The sequence below is a fragment of the Dreissena polymorpha genome, chromosome 16 (assembly GCF_020536995.1).
Source record: "Dreissena polymorpha isolate Duluth1 chromosome 16, UMN_Dpol_1.0, whole genome shotgun sequence".
Lineage (NCBI taxonomy): Eukaryota > Metazoa > Mollusca > Bivalvia > Myida > Dreissenidae > Dreissena > Dreissena polymorpha.
Window position 1 is genome coordinate 22,705,223 of NC_068370.1, and position 22,233 is coordinate 22,727,455.

General features: G+C 36.0%; 1 protein-coding gene across 14 annotated transcripts in view; it reads left to right on the forward strand.

Moving 5' to 3' along the window:
- LOC127861972 (CAP-Gly domain-containing linker protein 4-like) overlaps positions 1 to 22,233 on the forward strand; it is a 69,214-nt gene that overhangs the window by 31,812 nt on the left and 15,169 nt on the right. For 9 of the 14 annotated variants that reach the window (XM_052400775.1, XM_052400772.1, XM_052400765.1 and 6 more), the window contains exons 5-12: positions 4,045 to 4,244; positions 6,542 to 6,677; positions 7,691 to 7,822; positions 9,716 to 9,763; positions 14,383 to 14,508; positions 16,831 to 16,954; positions 17,639 to 17,674; positions 21,053 to 21,076. In XM_052400775.1, coding sequence (XP_052256735.1) covers positions 4,045 to 4,244; positions 6,542 to 6,677; positions 7,691 to 7,822; positions 9,716 to 9,763; positions 14,383 to 14,508; positions 16,831 to 16,954; positions 17,639 to 17,674; positions 21,053 to 21,076 — 826 coding nt within the window. The remainder of the gene's footprint in view (positions 1 to 4,044; positions 4,245 to 6,541; positions 6,678 to 7,690; positions 7,823 to 9,715; positions 9,764 to 14,382; positions 14,509 to 16,830; positions 16,955 to 17,638; positions 17,675 to 21,052; positions 21,077 to 22,233) is intronic. The other 5 variants (XM_052400768.1, XM_052400769.1, XM_052400776.1 and 2 more) reach the window with 5 other exon arrangements.

Here is a 22,233-nt window from a genome sequence, read left to right on the forward strand (position 1 = left end):
TACACTAATAGTCTATGAATATTTAAAACACTTTTATTAAAGAACTGTTGCAGTGTACGAAGCCCTATGTAGCTTTACATTATCTTGTTTGCTGTTTCTTGCATATATTCATATCAAATGATTGCTTGTGTTTTATTACATCAAATATTTGTTCATTATATGATTTTAATTGCTCAAATGCATTTGTAATTATTTAACAGCCAGACAGCTTTTATTTTTAACTTAAACCTTTCCCTTAAATTGGGCTTAATTAGCATGCAAGAAGCATTGAAGGAGTGTAGAAAGACAGCCCAAAGCCTTTAATGGAAAAATTCAGACGTGGCAAAAGACCATCACATTTTACAGGCCAGACTTGCCTACCAGGAGAAACAATTCACAGGCCTGTTGAAGTTTTTACAGGCCTCAATTTTAAGTGTTTGACCGGTTAGTGCATAGTCTCAGCATGGAAAAGTAAATTCATAAAAGGGCAAACTGAACATTATTATAAAGCATTATTTCTTCTTGCATGCTCTGAGCTTTTATGAGTACATACGTACAGCTCAGAGGGTCAATAGCTGGGAGTTGTATTATTGCAACTAACATAAGCATGAAAACTTGATTTGGGGAAATAAATTAAGGGTGTTAGTTTCAGTTTGTGGATATACTAACGCTTTAAACATATATACTTGAGTGTTGTCGATGTATTTAGCTAAGAGACATTAATAAATTAAATAAGTTTACCTTTACATATCCATTTCACTAACATGTCATTACAGTAAACTGTTCAGTGTGGCAAACATAATAAAGCAGAATATGCACATGAATCTGATTAAACACAGATCCACTTGCATATAAATCAAATCATGTTTGTCTTTTATTTTGCATTTTCGACAAAAAAAATCCTGTAACTGTTAGATGTATTTTTCTTTGCGAGTAGACTGCATTCCAATTTTCAAACACTTCATCACTTGTTCTGTGACATTCAGTTCATACATTTGCAAAAAAAAGAGTTTTATTTGTATCTAAAACCTATGCTCCATCGTAGAATGACACGCTCTTTTCATTAATCGATACTAATTATATGATGTCCGTCGTAAATTCGATAGTTATTTGTTCTCGCTGAGCATCGTTATTTCTTTTAATTGTCCGCCATCTTGGATCACGTTAACAACATGTGTACAACGAACGTAAAGTCGTATATGTCCGACTACTTTCGCGAACCAATGGTTAAGTATGATGTCGTTCGGCCATTTTCACGGAACACCGCCGATCGCGATGCTGGTTATAGACGCTTGCATTGCTGTCTATTCTGGGGCGTATGAAATTCCAACCATCGGAGCGACCTAGATCGGTCAGGGGCGATAATAATAGACAGAGATATAAATACGCGCATGAATAAATATTGCTTTCAGCTCTTTTATCATCGTCGAAAAAAACGAAAATAAAAAAAATACGTTTTCAGAAATCGCAATAAAAATTTTTGGGTCGGGGGGTAAAAAGTGGGTCGGTCGGTAAAGGGCAAACAAACTCAATTTTAATTTAGGCCTTATGATTAGATTTGATTGATACTTTGACGAAACTACTCTTACCTGACATACCACAATAGACTCCACCCAAACCATCCCCCGTCCCCTCCCCCCCCTCCCCCCCCCCCTAATTTTTTTTTTTTTTTTATTTTTTTTTAAGATCATCTCACAAATGACCACCACACCCTCACACTATACCCCCGTCCCACCCCCCCACCCCACCCCCCCCCCCCAATTTTTTTTTTTGATTTTTTTTTTTTTTTTTTTTTAAATCTTATCTCACAAATTACCACCACCCCCATCACAAAATAACCCCCCCCCCCCCACCCATTTTTTTTTTTAAACGGTTATGTTTGAAATACCGTCCAACCATCGCACCCAAAAAATAGCCCCCCCATCGCCCCCGCCACCCCCCCACCCCCCCCCCCCCTCCCCCCCGCCCCCTATTTTTTTTTTTTCGCTTTTTTGGAAGATAATGTAATAAATGTCCACAACCCCACACTATAAACCCCTCTTCACTCCACCCCTCCCTCCTTTGTGATTGAAAATGAGAGTCCCTTCACCTTTGAAAAGAAAATAGATGAGCGGTCTGCACCCGCAAGGCAGTGCTCTTGTTTTTTTTAGAGGTCACAATGACCTTAACCTTTGACCTAGTGACCCCAAAATGGGTGTGGCGTGTAAAACTCATCAAGGTGCATTTACATATGAAGTTTCAAAGTTGTAGGTGGAAGCACTTTGATTTTAGAGCCAATGTTAAGCTCGACTTGGACGTCAGACGGCGGACGACACGACGAGCTGGCTATGACAATTCCTTGGGTTTTCTCCGAAAACGCCGAGCTAATAATTTAAGGTCAATAAATCAGTAGGAGTAAATAATCAGAGTACTTTAACTTCAAAGTCATTTTCATTTGTGGAACATTATTTTCTATGCATGTTTGGGTTTATTGATCTAGTAATTTAAGATCAAACAACCATGTGTGCAAAGAACATTAATATCTGTAATACTTAATTCATTCATGCACATCCTGTGTTTGTTTTGCAATCCAGACTCTAAACCAAGTACCGGTACATTGCACTGTATACTTAACTGACGCTTGACATTTCATGTAAAACCCTTGTGCAGGAAATCTGTATAAATATCGTTGAAATTGTTTCCGTAGATATTTAAGATTAAGTGCCACTTGCTTATACCTTTCATGCCCAAGTGTTTATTGTTTTGTTTTTTTTGGCTTGTAAATAGATCATCTAAAATATGGCAGATTGAAGACAATAAATGCAAGTATAAGAATAGGATGTGTGAGCAACACCTGTTTTAAATTGTTTCCGTGCTTTTATTCGAGAGAAACACACATGTATTGATTTTTATTTGGTTGTTTGTGACACATTTTTTAATGTACTTTTAAAAGACTTAAGTTCTAGCTTTCAAGGTTTTTATGCAAATATTAACCATTCAAACCAGTAATAATATAAATGACCATCATAAATTGGGTGCATATTTAAATAATGGACATAATAAATATGATTGTAACAATTTTTTTAGGCAAAATTTAATGGAAACAAATATCAAACAGCAAACTGAAACATCTTTCAAATAATACTACTGTAACCTTTTAAAGGCAGTTACATGTGGATAATTCATTAACCATTTTTATACGCCCGTTTAAAAAAAACGGGACGTATTATAGTTTCACCTTGGCGGCGGGCGGGCGGGTGGGCGGGTGGGCGGGCGGTCAGGTGGCGTCCACAGCAGTGTCCGCTCTCTAATTCAAATAGTTTTCATCCGCTCTTCACCTAAACTTGGTCAAAGGTTTTATCTAGACAATATCTAGGTCAAGTTTGAATATGGGTCATGCCGGGTCAAAAACTATGTCACAGGGTCACTTAGTGCATTTCAAGCATTTAGCACGGTGTCTGCTCTCTAATTGAAGTAGTTTTCTTCTGATCTTCACCAAATTTGGTCAGAAGTTTTGTCTAGATGATATGTAGGTCAAATTCAAAAATGGGTCATGGTAAAGTTATCAAGTTGTCCAAAACCTTCAAACGGGCATATCTTGTGACAGTTTGGCACTCTTGTTATATACTCTTAATTGTTTTGAATATCAGCTTAAAACATACATGTAGAATGGTGAACACTTGCTTATTAGAACATAAAGATGCTAATTTCTTTTATCTGTAATATAGGCTAATATCAATTTCTTGTAATGCAATTTTAAAGCAACATTATATTATATTTGCACATTTTTTGCCAAGTCTTCAATATGGCCTGATACTATCACTTCTTGATAATGGACTGTGAAAACTGGGTGGGCCTACCGCCTGTCATCATTCAACATTCTTACATGAAAGAAACACACATCTGCTGATGGATTTTGTTTGTTTTCTTCGGAAATCAGAATGAGCGTGTCAACAAAATCGTCATTTTTTGGAAACCAACAAAACTTGCAAAGAATAAAAGTGATTGCACATTAGTCAATATTTAAATGATTGCACATTATTCAATATTTAAACTTATGTTCTCTACATTGCCTTCCTCTTTCAGACTGCATCCCTGACCCCAGTGAGTTAGACTCAGACCCTGACATGCCGAAAACTGTGATAAAACTCAAAAAAACCTTGACTGATGCGGACAATGACTCTGGCAAGCGACCTCCTCCAAACTACGACCTTGTACAGAGCAAGGTCACACTCCAGGCGCTAGGGATCAGTCTTGGGGACAAGGTTATAGTAGGGGGCGTGAAGGTAACATGGTCGAATATTTTGAGTGGCATATTTACTTTATCCTGATTGTGTTTTTTAGGTGAGCTTTTTTCTGCAAAGTCTGAGCTATGCTTTTCATCCAAATGTCGGCTATATTGACTTGCAGCATATAGGTATCACACTGTCTACTATAGGTATTTAAATAAACCTTAACATGTATGTTTTGGGTCACTTTACAGTCTGATCTAGTGAGTGATTGCAATTGAGGCTAGTCAGGATTACTAAAAATAGAAATAGTTTTTCTCCATATCTTTAGTTTGGATGGCTATGTTGTGCCTTAATTAAGTTTTTAGGTAGATTCTATGCAGACTAAGGGTTGTATTTTGTTTGGGGCCAGATGGGTCAAGGTCATTGTCACCAAAACATAGAAGAATATTTTCTGCTCGATACCTTGAATTCAAATGGAGTTATTGTGATGCAATTTAGTTTGTAGGTATCGTAAGATTAAAACCTTGCTTTCAAAATCAAGTATCTAAACTGGTTAATAGTTCAAATTCTAGTTTTCAGTCAAAGTCACATTTTGGGCTTAAATGTAAACATTTGTATGCACCCGGTACGGTGGCATGAAGCATTTGAACTGTCCGTCTGTCCGTCAGTCCGTCCGAAAACTTTAACATTGGCCATAACTTTTGCAATATTGAAGATAGCAACTTGATATTTGGCATGCATGTGTATCTCAAGGAGCTGCACATTTTGAGTGGTGAAAGGTCAAGGTCATTCTTCAAGGTAAAAAGAAAAAAAATACAATCCAAGGGAAGTAATAAGCTTTAAAAGGGAGAAAATTTCTAAACCTGCCCAATGATATATTGAAATGTTTTTTCAAAGCGGCACAAAAGGGGGCATTGTGTTTCTGAAAAACACATCTCTTGTTGGCTTGAAGTTCACATATACTCTAAATCTACTACAAATAGTAAACATCAAATATGCCTTTGTGTAATTATATCCGATGATTGACAGAGATATACATGATGCTGTCAAAGCCAAAGAATAGCAAAGCGCACTGATTCGGGTCAGCTCTTCTTTTATCAGCTTGTTATTTGTTGGTAAAAATAACTATAGCCTCTAAACCTATAAGTTCGTGCACCTTAAATTTCAATGGCATATCTTTCATGAAAAATCATTAGACAATAATTAAACTTGATATATACTTGATGATTTATCTTTTGTTTAACAAATAACGAGTGAAATATGTTGGTTGACAGATAATAATAATGGAGTTACGTACCTTTAAACATTCATGTATATGGTAGTCTGTGTAACACAGAATTACCCTATAAGATCGTGCATCGATTTTGATGACGTCACATCGAGGCCCTGGGATGTGTTTATTATAGCCGATATATGTTTTTGTGAATATGTGTTTATTTGTATTAAATATATGTTGTTTTAGATGAATTTCGTGTATATACTGTATTGAAAATAATGGTTTAAACAAAACTGGTCTTCATAAAAACGAAATATGAATTGTGAAAACTGTTTTCAGAGGTCTAGATAAAGTGTATTTACTAACGGAAAATAGCTAAATAAAATTCTATTCACAATGGGGGCATAAAAGGCTGTCACCCCTTTTAATGACAGTTGTTTTGTGACAAAATCCCAAATTTACGCAGTGAGAACCTTTATCGCAATAGGCCGGACACGATAAAACGTATGGTCTGGTGTCATCATTTGGGGGTAAAATTTTCCGCATACACAGCATACTTTAATCGTATTGTAATGCAAAGTACAGAGAGCAAAATACAAATTTGAGATGGGCCTCCTAGGGAAACTACTCTTACAACATTTTACGATCAAAACATTGACAAACATAGCCGTCTTGTGAAGGAAATGTGCAGATTTTAAACATTGTTTAGGCTATTTCTTTGGAACGAGGTCAGACAAACGGACAATTTATATCATATTTATTGTTTTTTCTCATGATTGTTGTCTTATCGGCTGTGGAAATTCTCGCGTTACAAAAGTGAACAGTTTTCGGGCACGTGCGTTCGAATGTTGCTAATAAGTTTACGTCATAAAAAAGTACACGATCTTATAGGGCTGCACAAAGTTATAGGAATAGAGGATAATTATATTAAAAAATCAGAAAATGATTTATATGGAAATTCAACAATTTTTGAAATAAAACATTGAAATTGATGCATTCTTACTATTTTTATGTTTTTTATTTGGTTATATTGGAAAAGCGTTGCCTCAGAATCCATTCAATTATGATGAATTTCATAAAAATGTTGATTCCTGTTTTGCCACTCTTTAAATAAAAACAATGTTTCTGAATCCAGACTGGGACTCTGCGTTACTGCGGCCCTACTGAGTTCGCACCCGGGGTCTGGGCAGGCATAGAACTGGACGATGAGGCGGGCAAGAATGACGGCAGCATTGGCGGCATATCATACTTCCATTGCTCACCCAAACATGGTAACATATCATACTTCAATTGCTCACCCAAACATGGTAACATATCATACTTCCATTGCTCACCCAAACATGGTAACATATCATACTTCCATTTCTCACCCAAACATGGTAACATATCATACTTCCATTGCTCACCCAAACATGGTAACATATCATACTAACATTACTAACCCCTAAATGGTAACACAGATCATACTTCCATTTCTCACCCAAACATGGTAACATATCATACTTCAATTGCTAACCCAAACATAGTAACATATCATACTTCCATTGCTCACCCAAACATGGTAACATATACATATACCTATATTGCTCCTCCAAACATGGTAACATATCATACTTCCATTGCTAACCCAAACATGGTAACATATCATACTTCCATTTCTCACCCAAACATGGTAACATATCATACTTCAATTGCTAACCCAAACATGGTAACATATACTTCCATTGCTCACCAAACATGGTAACATATACATACACCTACATTGCTCCTCCAAACATGGTATCATATCATACTTCCATTGCTAACCCAAACATTTAATAGTGAATAAAAAATAAACTAAATCAAGCTACTGTTGCATGGGCAGGAGTTAATTGTGTTATAGTTTACTTGAAACAGATGATGTCTTATATTCAAAGGAGAAGTACTGCAGCAAAATTTGTTTACATCTGACTGGCAGACTTCTTGTATTTGATATATTTTGTAGAAAACCTTGAAACTTAATATAGTACCGGTATATAAACAGTAGACAAACATAATAATTTGATTCCTTGTCCTTCAATAGAACTTGGAATGTTATTAGTAACACAATTATTTCTTCAGCCATTCTGTGGTTCAAATAGGGAAGCTATCTGTGACTGTCATAACTATCTGCACTAAGTAACTGTAAAAAAAGAGTGTGTGTAGGTTATCTCACTGCCGTTGATGCCTTTGATGAGACTGTCTGACAGAAAGTCAGATTACAAGTAAGACAAATCCAAATAAACTAGTTTCTTTCATTGTTCAGGCATCTTTGCGCCCATTGGCAAGGTTGCTAAGCCTGGAACAGTGGTGAAGGCATCGAGTCCAGCGAAGACAACGGCACCAGTGAATCAAGGCACTGTAGATGTTTCTCATGTTACATCGAAAGTCGACTCAGGTAATTGTAGTAATTGTGTGTTTTTTTAATATTCCTTAATATGTTGTTTGTGTGTTTTGGGTTTTAAGGTTTTTGGGAGATCTTTGAGTTTTTTTCTTTCCTTTTTGGTACCAGGTTTTTAACTTTGTTGAAAATCCTGATAAATAGATTGAGGTATGGCAGACAGGCAGGCGGTTGGCTGGAAGGGCGGACAGGCGGTTGGGTGGTAGGGCGGACAGGCGGTTGGGTGGTAGGGCGGACAGGCGGTTGGGTGGTAGGGCAGACAGGCTGTTGGGTGGTAGGGCGGACAGGCAGTTGGGTGGTAGGGTGGACAGGCGGTTGGGTGGTAGGGTGAACAGGGGGCACTAAATAGAGGGTCTCTGGTCAATAACTTCAGTTTGCATTGACTTATGTGTATGAAACTTTAGACAAGGCAACCTTGTATGGAGACCTCGCTTTGGATTGTACTTAGGGGCAGATTAGGTCAAGGTCAAAGCCTATATTGTTAAAAAATTAAGAAACAGTTGCAGATAATAACTTGAATTTGGATGGAGATACTATCTTGAAACTTGATGTACATGTAATTAACATGAACAACTATTTAACTGCATTTTTGGCCCCTTGGGTCAAGGTTTAGGTCGCTGTTACTTAAAATGGAAAAAATAGTATCCAATGAATATCTTCAGTTTGACCGGAAGTATTTCATTACGATTATTGAAATGTTGTATGTAGGTTGCTTATAAGATGACTTAACATTGGAGTTCTTTTATGGGCTTGAGGATAATTTTACTGTTGATAATGTAAAAGAAAACATTTTCTGTGTAATAACTTAAAAATGGATGGAGTTATTTTACTGAAATTTAATGTATTGGTAACTTACATGCATACCTATCTTGTGATTCCATTTAAGTCCAGTTGGGCCAGGGTGAAGGTCACTGTTTCTAAGACAGATGCACTTTTTCATCCCAATTGCTATTTTTACTGTTTGAAGTAATTTGGGTCAGTAGCTTACCTGTAGACATAGCTTGGGATTGCTTCAATGTACAAAACCTGGTTCTGTGAGCTATCTTTGTTGTTGTTTTTTGTATTTCAGTGTAAAGCTACATGTACTTAAAGTTTAAGTGTCAGAGAGCAATGTACATGTAGAAACATTTATGGTGTTGATCTAGCGATTATTTGTCTTTGCTACATGGGCAATACATGTAATATGCCATGACAGAAAATATAAAATAGTCTGTTTTAATTGATTAAAGTGCAGTACATTATTTTGTCAGAATACTGTATATTTAAATTGAAACACTCGTAATTACATCGATTACTGTGCATTTCATCCAATTATATCAAATATATTTGAGTGGAAAGGACTTATTTATATGCAATATTAAAGAAATGCTAAATGTAATAGTAAATTAGTGTTTCAATAGCTTGATTTTGGCTGCTTTTTCTTATGTTTGGTGATCTGAACGCAAGCACAGGTATTTTTCAAAAGTAGGAATGATGTTATATTATGTGGTACGGAAATTGCATACTTCTAGTGTTATAACAATCTTGTCTGAGGCAATCTGTACATTACATAAAGAAACAGACAAAAGTATTCCGTAATTGTATCTACAGAAACCAGTAAACAACATTAGTTTCCGCGAAAATGAATTCTATTAATTTATATTTAAAGATGTATAAATCTTATGCTGGATTTTGGCTTTTAAATTGATTAATTAATGAAGCTTGTGAAATAGATAATATAACACATGAAGTACATACATAATGGTTTAAAGTTAATATATTTCGCATGCTGAACATGAACTTGGATATCCTATGTAACAACCATACATGTAAGCAGCATCCCTGCTGAGTTTAACAGCCTGAATCCCATGTATATGGTCCCATAAGTTGTCTTATTTCGCATTAACACAGGAAAGCAAGAGAAAGGGGCTACTTGTGCATCATTCAGGAAATCCCAAGGTAGCATGCCATTGGCCTCTCCTCAGATGTTTACCTTGATAAGTTCCTTGAATATTCAGAATATGGATGGCCTGGGCATTTTTATATCATCATTTATATTAAAATATAATGCTTTACTAATATCTCTCTCCTTTAAAAAATTAAACAATTCATCTTGTTTAACAATGCATGTTGGTATTTTCTGCACTTTTTACACAGATGATAATTTTTAGCTCGGCTGTTTTCGGAGAAAACCCGAGGTATTGTCATAGCCAGCTTGTCGTCTGCCGTCCGACGTCTGCCGTCCGCTGTAGGCGTCGTGCTAAAACCTTAACATTGGCTCTAAAATCTAAGTGCTTCCACCTACAACTTTGAAACTTCATATGCAGATGCACCGTGATGTGTTCTACACGCCACACCCATTTTTGGGTCACTAGGTCAAGGTCACTGTGACCTCTAATATCAGGGGGGTGATTTTTCCTCCTTTCAGCTGATTTTTTCCCATTCAATATCAAACTAATTTAACAAATAGTTGTAAACTTGCTGGATCTACATAGAAATGAAGAGTTTAGGTGAGTCTGCTAAGGGGTGTAGGGCATTTTCCTCCCCTGAGTTGGCTATTAAATTACACCCCTGAATATAAAACTTTAACATTGGCTCTAAAATCAAAGTGCTTCCACCTACAACTTTGAAACTATATATGTAGATGCACCTTGATGAGTTCTACACGCCACATCCATTTTTGGGTCACTAGGTCAAAGGTCAAGGTCACTGTGACCTCTAATATAAAACTTTAACATAAACCTTTACATTCTCTCTAAAATCAAAGTGCTTCCACCTACAACTTTGAAACTTCATATGTACATGCACCTTGATGAGTTCTACACGCCACACCCATATTTGGGTCACTAGGTCAAAGGTCAAGGCCGCTGTGACCTCTAATATAAAACTTTAACATAGCCTCTACAATTAAAGTGCTTCCACCTATAACTTTTAAACTTCATATGAACATTCACCTTCCTCATTTCTACACGCCACACCCATTTTTAGCTTGGCTGTTTTCAGGGAAAACCCAAGGTATTGTCATAGCCAGCTCGTCGTCAGCCGTCTGCCGTAGGCGTCGTGCACAAACCTTAAGATTGGCTCTAAAATCAAAGTGCTTCCACCTACAACTTTGAAACTACATAAGTAGATGCACCTTGATGAATTCAACACGCCACACCCAATTTTGGGTCACTAGGTCAAAGGTCAAGGTCACTGTGACCTCTAAAAAAAAAATATTCTGACAAGCTTTCGCAGCCGAGCGTTGGCCCCCGTTATGCAGTGCTCTTGTTTGCCTTCCCCTTACATTGCTGTCAATTACCAACGTAAATATGTAATGTATTGTTGTTGTCTTATAGGTATATTAGTAGTTGTCTATTTAAGTGTAGGTTTTAAATCCTTTTTCAATTTGTATAGCTGTTTAAAACTATAATTAGCTGGGCTGTTTTCGGAGAAAACCCGAGGTATTGTCATAGCCGTAGGCGTCGTGCTAAAACCTTAACATTGGCTCTAAAATCAAAGTGCTTCCACCTACAACTTTGAAACTTCATATGTAGATGCACCTTGATGAGTTCTACACGCCACACCCATTTTTGGGTCACAAGGTCAAAGATCAAGGTCACTGTGGCCTCTAATATAAATTTTTAACATAGGCTCTAAAGTCAAAGTGCTTCCACCTACAACTTTGAAACTTCATATGTAGATGCACCTTGATGAATTCTACACGCCACACCTATTTTTGGGTCACTAGGTCAAAAGTCAAGGTCACTGTGACCTCTAATATAAAACTTTAACATAGGCTCTAAAATCAAAGTGCTTCCACCTACAACTTTGAAACTTCATATGTAGATGCACCTTGATGAGTTCTACACGCCACGTCCATTTTTGGGTCACTAGGTCAAAGGTCAAGGTCACTGTGACCTCTAAAAAATAAATAAAATTCTGACAAGCTTTCGCAGCCGAGCCTGGCACCCGTTATGCGGTGCTCTTGTTTTAAACAGATATGATTGGAAACATGACATTGTCATTCTTTGAAGTTGATGAAAAAATCATTCTTAGAAGTTGATGAAAAGAAGAAACTGCAACAAAAAGCTCTCACTAAAAATATTGCAATTTGTAGAAAAGAACACATACTTTCCCATTTTTAGCTCGGCTGTTTTCGGAGAAAATCCGAGGTATTGTCATAGCCAGCTCGTCGTGTCCACTGTCCGTGCCAAGGTTTGTTAAGGTTTTTAACATTGGCTCTAAAATCAAAGTGCTTCCACCTACAACTTTGAAACTTCATATGTAGATGCACCTTGATGAGTTCTACATGCCACACCCATTTTTGGGTCACCAGGTCAAAGGTCAAGGTCACTGTGACCTCTTAAAAAAAAATCAAAAAAATCTGACAAGCTTTTGCAGCCGAGCGTGGCACCCGTTATGCGGTGCTCTTGTTAATTGAACAGAGCACAAATACCCTTTCATTAATAATAATAATTTATGTTGTTATTGATTATCAATAAGGATACAATATATTATGTGATAACATAATGGTGCCTGGTCATATAAGTTCTAGTGCTACAAAATGAATGGTATACGGAGAGGTGCCCCCGCCTGAGAGGTGCCCCCGAAGAGGTGCCTCGTAATTTTATAGGGGAGGAGAGGTGCCCTCCAATCAAATCTGGAGGGGCGGCTGAGTGCCCCCCTGTCAGAATTAAGTTGGCGGATATCTGCCCCTCACAATAATTTAAGGGTCTGATAAGTGCCCCCCTGTGTCAGCGTCAAGAACCATGAAAAGACGGGCATCATCATCACACCTTTTTACCGTAAACAGTTACTCAAACAACAATTGTTTCTAATAAGAAGTTTAATGCAAATGGTGAGCAATCAATTTCTTGTAATTATTATATTGCTTGCTAATTGTTAGTTTAAACTACGAGGAAAATATTAAATAATTCAGCTGCAAAAACTTTTTATATTTGCAAAAAGGGATTTTTTTCTTTGGTCACAGAGGGGATAATCACATGATTATCAAGATGGTGACGTCCATGCCGAGGCAGGTATTTTTTGCCCTTTTATACCCTTTACTTGTATTTATTTTTTAAATTTCGCTCACTTTCCAGCCATATTAGCAAGAAAATTACTGGCGTTTTTTTCATTATAATATTCTCTCTACATATCGACTTTACTTGCTGCAAATTTTTTTTATTTAGGGGGCACTTATCCGGATCATCAATTCTGACAAGAGGGCACTTTTCCGCCCCCTATTTTTCAGCAGGAGGGCAGTTCTCCACCCAATAAAAAACAGTGAGGGGGCTAATATCCGCCCAGTGAAAAATCTTTGAGGTGTCACCTCTCCGGGGGTGTGCCTATCTTAGACTCAAAATAAATATTTCATTTGCATTACATTAACACATATGCATACTCTGAATGCCTGGACAAGTGAACACTGCATAACTATAACACAGCCTAACAAATCTTGTGCTTATGTCATTTGCATTAAAATAATGTATATTGTGAACAATATTTGTTATTAATGCATTTAAATTATATATTATGTAATGTAAAGAATAATAGAGAGATTTGTTAGATTGCAGTATTAATATTTAAGTATAAATATTAATTTTGTCTGGAATCATGTTTTTCTTATAGTGGTACACCTGGCATGGTTGCATGAAAAACCAAACAATAACAGCTTTTCTGCTTTATGTGAGCCTTGTTCTGAGAAAAATGGGCTTAATGCATGTGCGTTAAGTGTCATCCCAAATTACAACAAAATGTAGCCTGTGCAGTCCGCACAGGCTAATCAGGGACAACACTTTCCGCCTTAACTGGATTTTCCTTTAAAGAAAAATACTATAAAAGTGGAAAGTGTCGTCCCTGATTAGCGCCTGTGCAGACTGCACAGGCTAATCTGGGATGACACTTTACGCACATGCATTATGCCCAGTGTTCTCAGAACGCGACTCATGTCATACTGGAACGTAACCTGCATATAAGCTAACACAGTTGTATAAATTGATATTAAGTTAAAAACAAATTCAAACAGTATCTAATGTATCTAAAAGAATTTATAAGTATTTGTTTGTTTAGGTGTATAAGTATTCTTTTGTCAAATAATTATTATTTAACCTTAATTTATTATCATTTGCAGTAATTTAATTCAACTGACAGATTTGTGATTACCTTTCTGTCACTAGTTCTCAGGTTTATGCTGTAACAAATGCTTTGATTATATGTTAAAAGACAAATTCTTGCTACAAGTACTGGAAGCAATTAACTTACTAGTATTTGAGGTACTACTCACTGGTGTTGAATGTCTCTTTTGTCTTTGAAAAAACTTTTAAAGTCAGTAAAAACAGAAAGTAAGAACACAAAACAACAACATACTAATTTTATCTTGTTTGAACAAAAAAATGGGAAATTCGAGTAAGTGCATTCATCCCAAAATATTACATAGAAAAAAATTTAATGTTCCCCATAGTTTGTCAAATCTTTCCTAATTGAACTATTAACACATATTTTCTCAATCAAAAGTAATGAATAGAAGTATCGTAAAATATTCTTCAAAGCATTCAGATCTTGTCAGCAAAACCTCATAACCCGTTCATTTGCAGGTTTGAACAAGTCACGAGGCAATTCCATATCATCGCTAGCAGAGATAGAGGCCGGGGACCGAGTCATTGTGGCGGGACAGAGAAAGGGAACGGTGCGCTTTGTGGGGGAGACCAAGTTTGCACCAGGTAGGTAGGGGTTTGATCACGGATGTGCATACTAAGAGATGTGAATTTTCCAATTTTTATGTGATTGCCAATCTGGAATAACAAATTTTGTGTGATGATGTAGTCTTAAATTAAATGGAGGGAAATATGAGCCATATGGCCTCTTAAAGACCCTGTACATTGGAATACTATGTCAATTAACTAGAATACATATTCATACTTTCCCTAGCATTAAAAAGATAACATGACAAAAAAATCGATACTGTTTTAAATAATATTGATTTTGTGACATAATGTTATGTTAATCCTGAAATAATGACTTTAATCAGTGAATTTTAAATGTCAATTTGTTTTAATTATATTCAAGACTTGCATTGTTGTAACCTCCCATTGTTTTGCGTTACCTCTTAAATTGTTTCTTTATTTTCCGATGCTTATTGTGTTTTCTAGGAATCTTTGATAAACATAAAATGTTTCCATGATGTTTTGGAGATTCATGCTTAACACAAAAAAAGATTTCTTCATTAGTTTGAGAAAAAGATGTTAAGTTATTATACTTTTAAGAAATGATTATTTTCATGTAATTATACAAATCTGTGTGTGTTTGGTTATGTTCTACAAGAACTAATAATGCTAGGAGCACTACACAATTTATAAAAAAAATGTATCAAATATTTTTGTGAAGGGTTTTGTATCTGGATAAAGCTTGATCAGCGTAAAGCTCGGAAATCAAGGAGAAAGTATAAACGGTAATTTTGGTAAAGGTTTGACTAGGAAAAATAACTTTTCTTCTTTTTGTTTAAATATGGCCTGTATAATGTTTGTAGCAATGTTTGGACTTTTGAATGGGTAATGTTTTTGTTTATAACTGGTAGATAATTCCTGTAGAAACACCTGTATCTGCATACACACCATTTTTGGTTGTTTCCCTTAGATAAGAAATACTATTGCGTCTACCATTCAATATGATACCCTTATTTATTAACCAGGTTTTCAACAAGGTTGAAAATTGTGGTTATTAGATTGGAGTTTGCTGTCTGGGTGGTGTCAAACAGGTTTTTTCTGGTCCATAACGCCATAGCTTTCGTTGATTGATCTTAATGATGTAGCAATCTTACTGGAGACCCAAATAGATGGTTTTGGTCAATAACACAAGTTCGCTTTGACCAATCTTTATGAAACTTTTGATAAAGAGAAGTTGCAGTAAGTGGAGATTGTATGGAGACTTAGCCTGTGATTGTGTTTGTGATGTGTCATGATAAGGGATGTGTCAGGATAAGGTAAAGAAAATTGTTACTTTGAATAATAAACGGCTTACCCTTAAGTTTGGCTTGAGGTATTTTACTGAAATTTTGTGTTAAGGTTGATTATAAGCAGAACTAGCTTTGGATAGCATTGTGGGCCAGTCTGCATGGATAGCATTGTGGGCCAGTCTGCATGGTCAAGTTTGGATAGCATTGTGAGCCAGTCTGCATGGTCAAGTTCAAGTTAGCAAATCCTGATAATGCAACATGCAGACCTTGCTTTGCATAACATTAAATGGGCCAGTCAGGTTAAGTTTGCAAATCATTAAAATGCAAAAACTGTTTTGGGTAAATATCTTGAGTTTGGATGGAGGTATTGCTCTTAAATTGTGTCTGTTTGTTGCGTAAATGCAGACTTTGCATCAGAGTGTGATTTGGGCCAGTTAAAGTCAAGGTGACTTATACTTAAAATGGAAAAAAAATACACTGAACATTTTGTGCTTATGTTATTTAGGCTTAGCTTATGTGCAGACCTTGGGCTTCACATTAATTTAAAGTAATATGTTAAAAGTTGAAAACCAGGCCCCGTGTTCACAAAAAGACTTTGCAATTGAAAATCGAGAAATTACAAATCGTAGTACATAAAAGTAAAAGTTTGTGAGATTTTCCTTTCTTGATATTTTAGCTTTTCCTCAATACAATATCAGAGGTGTCTGTCTGTTTGACTGTCCGTTTCTCCTAAATTGCATTTGATTTTGAATATCTGAAAACCCAAATGGGATAGATGTTTATAACATTGTAATTTGTATATTTTTATATATACTGGATAACTTTCCAACTGTTGGAAATTTAGAATTTTGGTGAACCTATCAAGCAAGTGTGGAATTTATTGCCCAAAACTTAATGTGATACTTCTCCCCTGGTGTGAGGTGTTTTAGATTTAAAAAGGCAAATATTTAGCCCAAATGTTAGGATTTAACATTTTTCTACTTATGTATACCCCAAAGTTGAATAACTCCAAACCCCCCAAAAACTTACAGCAAGAATAGAGGCTAACATCTACCATAGTTATTGACTTTTGTAGAATGTGTCTTTATAGGCAGCTGGTTTGGTATAGAGTTAGATCGGGCAGCTGGGAAAAACGACGGCTCGGTGAATGGTGTGAAATATTTTACCTGTCAACCCAAACATGGTGTTTTCGCCCCGCTATCTAGAATTCAAAAGTAAGTAGAGATAATAGTGGGCACATGTGGAACATACTAATGCTCCGATGACTGCAACCGCGTTTAAAAAATATATACCTTCTGAAATGCTGTTTAAGTCAATCACCATTATGGCTTGGGAATAACAATAAATGTCATTTGCATGTAAATTGATAACAATGATAACAACATAATTATGTGGTGATTGCTTGCTTAAAATTCAAATCTCATTTATATTGATAATTTTAGTAATTATCATAAATAAGTTCATCAGAGTTTTTTTGTATATAATAATCTTATAGCCTAAAATTATTTAAATATATTTTTACACAATTATCATGATCTGCTGTTGCATCTATTTCTAATAGTTTTATGTATTCATTTTATTTTCGGAACATTATTCTGTCAAATTATCCAGAAACCCAAAGTCATTTTAAGTGCAAATTTTACATTACATTTAACATGCATCGCCTACGTGTACTTTAACCTTCGGACTGTTTCTTTGATCTAAAATGATGTGTATATGATATAGCAATAAGACCAAAGGCGAATATGAAGTTTTGGAAAAAAAAGAAAGCTAAAATGTCCAAAAGAAACTGATTAAATAAGAGGTATTTTGACCCAAATTAAATTTTATGTCATTATATGCTCATTGTACATATTTATCTTTAATTAGTTATTTGTATTTTTGCCTGTTTTCCAAAGGATTCCTCATAAGAAATCAGTTCCTGGAAATAACAGGTGAAATGTGTGCTTCTTGTCAATTTTTTTTTGTTTTATTTTTGTGACCACAAAATTATCAGCTTAATTGAGTGCTCAAGGTGAGTTAACGTGATCACCCTATGTCCCATGTCCGGCGTTGTGCCGTGTGAGTTTGTCTTTAGTGTCTGGTATGCGTCTTCAGGTTTAAGCTTAATTGTTACCACTTAAGAGGCCATATTTTTCATCCAATCTGTACACAACTTGTTTAACATGTTTATGAGGGCAATATCTTGGTCGAGTTTGAATCTAGGACATGTGTAAAAAAATCAGGTTACCAGGTCAGATCTTAGAACAATCTTTTTACCACTCTAGAGGTCATAATAATGATACATTCATGTTGAAACTTGGTTAGGATGTTTATCTGGACAATATCCAGTTCAAGTTGGAATATTTATCATGTGCATCCAACAACAAGGCCACAATGTCAAATCTAAAAAAAAACTTGTATCAATCTACAGGCAAAATTTATGTCTTAACCTTGATTAAACTAGGTCAGAATGCTTATCTTGACAATATCTAGGCAGACTTTAAATCTGGATCACATTCATCTAACGGTAAAATCTAGATCATCAGATCAAAGCTAAGTCAATACCTTGTTGCCACTAAAAGAAACCACATTTATAAATCAGTCTTGATGAAACTTGTTGAGAATGTTTATCTTGACAATATGGGCCTTGTTCTGAGAAACCTGGGCTTAATGCATGTGTGTCAAGTGTCATCCCAGATTAGCCTGTACATTCCGCACAGGCTAATCAGGGATGACACTTTCTACCTTAACGTGATTTTCGTAAAGGAGGGACTTCCTTGAAACTAAAAATACCATAAAAGCGGAAAGTGTCGTCCCTGATTAGCCTGTGCGGACTGCACAGGCTAATCTGGGATGACACTGTATGCACATGCATTAAGCGGCTCATATGAAAGCAGTTTAAATCTGGGTCAATTGGGGTCAAAAACGATAACATCAAGTCATGTCTTAAAACTATTGGTGTCTGTTAACTCAGGTGAGCACTTAAGGGCCATCATGACCCTCTCTTTTAGGTTCAGGCCTGTATCAGTGCTCATTTTAAGCTTGGCTGTTTTCGGAAAGTATTGTCATAGCCAGTTCGTCGTCCGCCGTCCGGCATCTGCTGTCCGCCTTGCTAAAACCTTAACATTCGCTCTAAAATCAAAATGCTTCCACCTACAACTTTGAAACTTCATATGTATATACCTTAATGAGTTCTTCATGCCACACCCATTTTGGGTCACTAGGTCAAAGGTCAAGGTCACAATGACCTCTTAAAAAAATAAATAATTTGACAAGCTTTCATTTATTCAAAACTGCACCCGCAGCGAGCGTTGGCATCCGTTATGCGGTGCTCTTGTAATATAAACAAATCAGTTTAGTTATTCCTCGCCATAGGCGGAGGGATATTGTTTTGCCGTTGTCCGTCCATCTGTCCGCCTGTCTGTCTTTCCGTCCGTCTGTCCGCCCGCAGCCATATCTTGGAAGTGCTTTGGCGGATGTCATTGAAACTTGGTATGAGTATATAATTATATGGATAACAAGATGATGCACGCCAAAATGGCATTGTACACCATCCGTTAATAACAGAGTTATGGCCCTTTTCATCTTGAAAAAGAAGATGATGCACGCCAAATGGCATTGTACACCATCTGTTCATAACGATGTTATGGCCCTTTGTATCTTGAAAAAATGCTTTTTTAGTGTCAAATATAACACTTTTGTGTCCAAAAGCATATTGGCGGGGGATATCAATTCAACGAATTCGTTTGTTTAGTTTATTTCTTAAGCATTTCTTCCTTAATTAATCTAATGTTCCTGTTTTGGTGATAAGTATTGTTTTATAAACAACCACAATTTTATTGTTAGAAGGAGATTTTTCCTTTAATATTAAAAAAGTTAAATTTGAGCCAGTTTTGTAAAACAGAAAATAGTCTCATGAGCACTGATATATAATTACAAATTTATTTATATAAAAAATGAGTGCCTTTTTAAATTTACATGTAACTTGCATAGATTGCTTTATTGTTCTATACATTTTTAGATCGATTTCTTTACTTATTGCATTTGTGTATAAATATAAAAGTTGTATCACCATGTGCTTCAGAAGCATAGTTATACATGTACCTTAATTATGCTTATTGAATTCTACAGTATGCCATACATTTTATGAATGAATTTGATTTATTCATATAAATTTCTGGTATGTTTTTAGTTTACAATTTCACGATGAGTGTTCAGTTAGTGATGTTAAAATTAGTTCATTATCATCCATTTCTTTTCTTAAGTTATATTAGATGTTCCATTAAATAGCCCATACTTTTTAGCTTGGCTGTTTTCGGAAAAAACCCGAGGTATTGTCATAACCAGCTCCTCGTCCAACCTCCGCCCTCGGCGTTGTGCTAAAACCTTAACATTGGCTCTAAAATCAAAGTGCTTCCGCTTACAACTTTGAAACTTCATATGTAGATGCACCTTGATGAGTTCTACGTGCAACACCCATTTTGGGGTCACTAGGTCAAAGGTCAAGGTCACTGTGACCTCTAAAAGAAATTATTGACAAGCTTCCATTTATTCAAAACTGCACCTGCAGCTGAGAGTTGGCACCCGTTATGCGGTGCTCTTGTTTATGTACCCAGTATTTACAGATGCTTGGAGGCGAATGTTTGTCCTTCCCTCAGAATGAGGTTTATAGGAAAGTCATGTATGGTTAAATCATTAATAATGCTCCCCACAAACCTTTGATAATTGACTGCATGATGTCTTCAAACGCTACATTTACTATAGCACATCACCAGTCCTGATCTCACTATGACCTGGACATTGACGTACATCCTTATTCTTGGTTAACCCAATATAATGCATTTTTACTTACATCAATAATGTTTCCTAAATAGAGAGGATACCTGAATCGCTGATTTCATTTAACAATCAGTCATGACTGACAAGGCTCACATTTAACAATCAGTCATGACTGACAAGGCTCACATTTAACAATCAGTCATGACTGACAAGGCTCACATTTAACAATCAGTCATGACTGACAAGGCTCACATTTAACAATCAGTCATGACTGACAAGCCTCACATTTAACAATCACTCATGACTGTCAAGGCTTACTTCAGCTGGAGCAGATGCGTTCTTGTTTAATTCCAAAACACATGCACTACAATGGAGAAAATCCTGAAACACAACCATAGCCATTAATAAGAATTGTTTATTTAATATTCCTTGAAGGTAAGATTTCCTGTTTTTGGTTTAATTATAAGTGTTTGTTATTTTGTGTACTTACTTCCCCTTTTTGATAAATGATGATTTATTGATTAATAAAGCAATACTTCTCAATTTTGAAGGATAACAGATGAAAGAGAGGATGGGTAAAATTTCTGTGTTATGTCATGTATTATACCTTTAAGTCACATATGTTGAATGCTTGACAAGATGTTTTTATGATATTTGAAATTGCAATTTTATTCAAGACGTGGATAAAAAACTCAATGCTTATTATGCTTATTATGCTTAACATTAAGACTGCTGTCTGTTATATAGAGAATAATAGGTTGGTGACGTGGATGGAGAATGGTTATCTGGCAAGTCGGAGGAAGTTATCGGGTGAGCCGAAGGGGAACCCGATAAGATCCTCCGACGAGCCAGATAACCATTCTCCATCCACGTCACCAACCTATTATTCTATTTATCCTGTCACATTCGTTGAAATGTTTCTAAAATATCTAGTTTTCGAGTATTTTGTGTTTAAATATTTAATATGGGAAAAAACACGCGCGAACAAAAACATTTTTACGTCACGTCATGCAAAACGCTTAGGCTAGCTTCCATCTTGTTAAACAACACAGAAATCGAGTCAATCATTATTAATTCAATACACAAAGACGAAATTATGCTGTTAAAATAATAATGTTTAAACAAACAGTGCTTTACATGTATTTTATTGTTTTTTTTAAATTGAAAACAAGTATATTTTATTAATAGAAAATAGTACAGGCCTGCGCATGCGCTGAGAGCAACTGATGGATATTCGAGGTCACATGGTCATCTAGCCTAATATCTTTTGGGATATTAGGTTACCTGGTTATCGGGCTGATTTAAAGGCATGTGACAGGATAAAAACGTGATGTACCACTATGAAGCAGAAATGCAGTAATTAGTATTGAAAACATTTCAGTTTTCCATACTTGATTATGATGGGACAATAATTTTCGAAACACTTGTTATGCTATCCAAACAAAAACACAGTCAATAATGTGCATTGTACCTTAGTACTGGTTACACCTCGCTGAATTAGGAGTTGTGTGATGGTAAAATCAGACTTATTTAAATTGACATGTTTAAAGTGCCGGCTAGTGTTAGCCTGTGCAGTCCCTATGGGATTGTAAGAGTGGTTTTATGGTGCGAAGAGACTTACTTGAAGCAGAAAATACCATAAAAGCAGAATGTGTTGTCCATGATCACCCTTTGATCAGTATGTGGACTGCACAGACTTTACTGATCACACTTAAAAGACATGGTCATCACT